This window comes from Oncorhynchus masou, chromosome 12 (assembly GCF_036934945.1).
Source record: "Oncorhynchus masou masou isolate Uvic2021 chromosome 12, UVic_Omas_1.1, whole genome shotgun sequence".
In the NCBI taxonomy this organism is placed as follows: domain Eukaryota; kingdom Metazoa; phylum Chordata; class Actinopteri; order Salmoniformes; family Salmonidae; genus Oncorhynchus; species Oncorhynchus masou.
Window position 1 is genome coordinate 3813048 of NC_088223.1, and position 5000 is coordinate 3818047.

Here is a 5000-nt window from a genome sequence, read left to right on the forward strand (position 1 = left end):
TTGTTTTCAATATATATTTGACCTCTCGGGGATGTCATTCGAAAACATAATGTTAACTTTCACTGCTATGCGGATGACACACAGCTGTACATTTCAATGAATGGTGAAGCCCAAAAATTGCCCTCGCTGGAAGCTTGTGTTTCAGACATAAGGAAGTGGATGGCTGCAAACTTTCTACTTTAAAACTCGGACAAAACAGAGATGCTTGCTAATGGTTGTACAGTCGTCTAAAATAAAACTGTGAAGGACCTCGGCGTTACTCTGGACCCTGATCTCTCTTTTGAAAAACATATCAAGACCATTTCAAGGACAGCTTTTTCCATCTATGTAACATTGCAAAAATCAGAAACTTTTTGTCCAAAAATGATGCAGAAAAATGAATCCATGCTTTTGTCACTTCTAGGTTAGACTACTGCAATGCTCTACTTTCCGGCTACCCGGATAAAGCACTAAATAAACTTCAGTTAGTGCTAAATACGGCTGCTAGAATCCTGACTAGAACCAAAAAATTTGATCATATTACTCCAGTGCTAGCCTCCCTACACTGGCTTCCTGTCAAAGCAAGGGCTGATTTCAAGGTTTTACTGCTAACCTACAAAGCATTACATGGGCTTGCACCTACCTATCTCTCTGATTTGGTCCTGCCGTACATACCTACACGTACGCTACGGTCACAAGACGCAGGCCTCCTAATTGTCCCTAGAATTTCCAAGCAAACAGCTGGAGGCAGGGCTTTCTCCTATAGAGCTCCATTTTTATGGAATGATCTGCCTACCCATGTCAGAGACGCAAACTCGGTCTCAACCTTTAAGTCTTTACTGAAGACTCATCTCTTCAGTAGGTCCTATGATTGAGTGGAGTCTGGCCCAGGGGTGGGAAGGTGAACGGAAAGGCTCTGGAGCAACGAACCGCCCTTGCTGTCTCTGCCTGGCCGGTTCCCCTCTTTCCACTGGGATTCTCTGCCTCTGACCCAATTACAGGGGCTGAGTCACTGGCTTACTGGGGCTCTCTCATACCGTCCCTGGGAGGGGTGCATCACCTGAGTGGGTTGAGTCACTGATGTGATCATCCTGTCTGGGTTGGCGCCCCCCCTTGGGTTGTGCCGTGGCGGAGATCTTTGTGGGCTATACTCAGCCTTGTCTCAGGATGGTAAGTTGGTGGTTGAAGATATCCCTCTAGTGGTGTGGGGGCTGTGCTTTGGCAAAGTGGATGGGGTTATATCCTTCCTGTTTGACACCCCCGGACAAGGCCATCAGATTGGGCCACAGTGTCTCCTGACCCCTCATGTCTCAGCCTCCAGTATTTATGCTGCAGTAGTTTATGTGTCGGGGGGCTGGGGTCAGTTTGTTATATCTGGAGTACTTCTCCTGTCCTATTCGGTGTCCTGTGTGAATTTAAGTGTGCTCTCTAATTCTCTCTTTCTCTCTTTCTTTCTCTCTCTCGGAGGACCTGAGCCCGAGGAACATGCCTCAGGACTTCCTGACATGATGACTCCTTGCTGTGCCCAGTCCACCTGGCCATGCTGCTGCTCCAGTTTCAACTGTTCTGCCTTATTATTATTGGATCATGCTGGTCATTTATGAACATTTGAACATCTTGGCCATGTTCTGTTATAAACTCCACCCGGCACAGCCAGAAGAGGACTGGCCACCCCACATAGCCTGGTTCCTCTCTAGGTTTCTTCCTAGGTTTTGGCCTTTCTAGGGAGTTTTTGTTTTGTTTGGGGTTTTAGGCTGGGTTTCTGTACAGCACTTTGAGATATCAGCTGATGTACGAAGGGCTATATAAATAAATTTGATTTGATTTTTGATTTGACATGACGTTGGCAGAGCTAGCAGTCTGCTCCGCTGTCCTGATTGTTGTACCCTGTACACAATCCACGATAGATGCCATGAAATATTTAGTTGGATTGTGACAATCTCTTTAATAGCTGGACACATCTGAACACTGCAGTCAGTGTGTGTGTCTATCTCTCTATATTAGCTGGGCACATCTGAACACTGCAGTCAGTGTGTGTGTGTCTATCTCTCTATAATAGCTGGGCACAGCTGAACAGTGCAGTGTGTGTGTCTATCTCTCTATAACAGCTGGGCACAGCTGAACACTGCAGTGTGTGTGTCTATCTCTCTATAATAGCTGGGCACAGCTGAACACTGCATTTGAACTTTTCTCTTAAGAAATTGCGTGCAGAAAAAAGGAAGCAAAAAATAACTGGGACCCTTCAGATATTCCCTGTCCTATAACTGACTGCTCATGTTGTCTAATGTCACTAGAACAGGTCTGTAGAGAGTATTCTGTTGTCTAATGTCACTTGAACAGTGGACACCTGTGTACACGAAGACTCTACGTCAGTCACATGGCTCCATGTCGGCTGAGTTTCAACAGTGATTGAGGCAAAACAACGATTACTTTGCTAGGAATGAGTCAGATGTGTTGTACTGGAATGAAAGCATGAACGCAATGATGTTCCTACGGTACGGAGATGATGAAATATTACATCATAAAAGGTTGAATGTTAAGCGGTTTAAATCTCACACTGTGCATAATGTTCTGGTCATGATCGCACACGCACGCACGCACGCACGTACACACGTACACACACACACGGCAGGGTAGCCTAGTGGTTAGAGCGTTGGACTAGTAACTGAAAGGTTGTGAGTTCAAACCCCCCGAGCTGACAAGGTACAAATCTGTCGTTCTGCCCCTGAACAGGCAGTTAACCCACTGTTCCTAGGCCATCATTGAAAATAAGAATTTGTTCTTAACTGACTTGCCTGGTTAAATAAAGGTAAAATTAAAATTAAAAAAACACACTCACACACACTCACCTCTGGAGGAAACAGTGGCTATACCGCTATACCGCCGTGCACACTGTGCTGACTGTAAACTCTGTCTCGTTGGCCAGGATGTCGGTGGGCTGGATGTTGCGGTCGTACATGGGGTTCTCAAACGTAGCTCTACCGTTAGTGTTCTCATGGCCTGAATAGCTGTTAAACGGTACCTTAGGTCTTCTCCTGAGAGAGAGAGGGAAGGAGAGAGAGAGAGAGAGAGAGAGGGAAGGAGAGAAAGAGAGAGAGGGAAGGAGAGAGAGGGAAGGAGAGAAAGAGAGAGAGGGAATGAGAGAGAAAGAGAGAGAGAGAGGATAGGATAAAGAGAGAGAGCAAGAGAGGGAAGGGATGAGAGCGGGGGACCAAGAGAGAGAGGAAAGGTGGGAGCGAGAGAGAGGCAGAGAGAGAGAGACAGAGAGGAAAGGTGGGAGTGAGAGAAAGAGAGAGTGAGAGAGAGAGGAAAGGTGGGAGCGAGAGAGAGAGAGAATGATGTTACAGTGATGTTATTATGTCTGTAGGTGTAGAAGGTTTGTATATTGTATCATAGGGTACCTGTGTTTGTAGAGGTATAGAGGGTACCTGTGTTTGTAGAGGTATAGAGGGTACCTGTGTTTGTATGGATATAGAGGGTACCTGTGTTTGTAGAGGTATAGAGGGTACCTGTGTTTGTAGAGGTATAGAGGGTACCTGTGTTTGTAGAGGTATAGAGGGTACCTGTGTTTGTAGAGGTATAGAGGGTACCTGTGTTTGTAGAGGTATAGAGGGTACCTGTGTTTGTTGAGGTATAGAGGGTACCTGTGTTTGTAGAGGTATATAGGGTACCTGTGTTTGTAGAGGTATAGAGGGTACCTGTGTTTGTAGAGGTATAGAGGGTACCTGTGTTTGTAGAGGTATAGAGGGTACCTGTGTTTGTTGAGGTATAGAGGGTACCTGTGTTTGTAGAGGTATAGAGGGTACCTGTGTTTGTAGAGGTATAGAGGGTACCTGTGTTTGTAGAGGTATAGAGGGTACCTGTGTTTGTTGAGGTATAGAGGGTACCTGTGTTTGTAGAGGTATAGAGGGTACCTGTGTTTGTAGAGGTACAGAGGGTACCTGTGTTTGTGTGGATATAGAGGGTACCTGTGTTTGTAGAGGTATAGAGGGTACCTGTGTTTGTAGAGGTATAGAGGGTACCTGTGTTTGTAGAGGTACAGAGGGTACCTGTGTTTGTTGAGGTATAGAGGGTACCTGTGTTTGTAGAGGTATAGAGGGTACCTGTGTTTGTATGGATATAGAGGGTACCTGTGTTTGTAGAGGTATAGAGGGTACCTGTGTTTGTAGAGGTATAGAGGGTACCTGTGTTTGTAGAGGTACAGAGGGTACCTGTGTTTGTAGAGGTACAGAGGGTACCTGTGTTTGTAGAGGTATATAGGGTACCTGTGTTTGTAGAGGTATAGAGGGTACCTGTGTTTGTAGAGGTATAGAGGGTACCTGTGTTTGTAGAGGTACAGAGGGTACCTGTGTTTGTGTGGATATAGAGGGTACCTGTGTTTGTAGAGGTATAGAGGATACCTGTGTTTGTGTGGATATAGAGAGTACCTGTGTTTGTAGAGGTATAGAGGGTACCTGTGTTTGTAGAGGTATAGAGGGTACCTGTGTTTGTAGAGGTATAGAGGGTACCTGTGTTTGTGTGGATATAGAGGGTACCTGTGTTTGTAGAGGTATAGAGGGTACCTGTGTTTGTATGGATATAGAGGGTACCTGTGTTTGTAGAGGTATAGAGGGTACCTGTGTTTGTGTGGATATAGAGAGTACCTGTGTTTGTAGAGGTATAGAGGGTACCTGTGTTTGTAGAGGTATAGAGGGTACCTGTGTTTGTAGAGGTATAGAGGGTACCTGTGTTTGTAAAGATAGAGGGTACCTGTGTTTGTAGAGGTATATAGGGTACCTGTGTTTGTAGAGGTATAGAGGGTACCTGTGTTTGTGTGGATATAGAGAGTACCTGTGTTTGTAGAGGTATAGAGGGTACCTGTGTTTGTAGAGGTATAGAGGGTACCTGTGTTTGTAGAGGTATAGAGGGTACCTGTGTTTGTAGAGGTATAGAGGGTACCTGTGTTTGTGTGGATATAGAGGGTACCTGTGTTTGTAGAGGTATAGAGGGTACCTGTGTTTGTATGGATATAGAGGGTACCT

At 45.5% G+C, this 5000-nt stretch overlaps 1 protein-coding gene across 1 annotated transcript in view; it reads right to left on the minus strand.

The window, feature by feature from the left end:
* The window catches only part of LOC135549478 (CUB and sushi domain-containing protein 1-like), a 1027892-nt gene that overhangs the window by 1065 nt on the left and 1021827 nt on the right, over positions 1-5000 (minus strand). The window contains 1 exon segment of the mRNA XM_064979475.1: positions 2829-3014. Within this exon segment, the coding sequence (XP_064835547.1) occupies positions 2855-3014 (160 nt within the window). The 3' untranslated portion in view covers positions 2829-2854.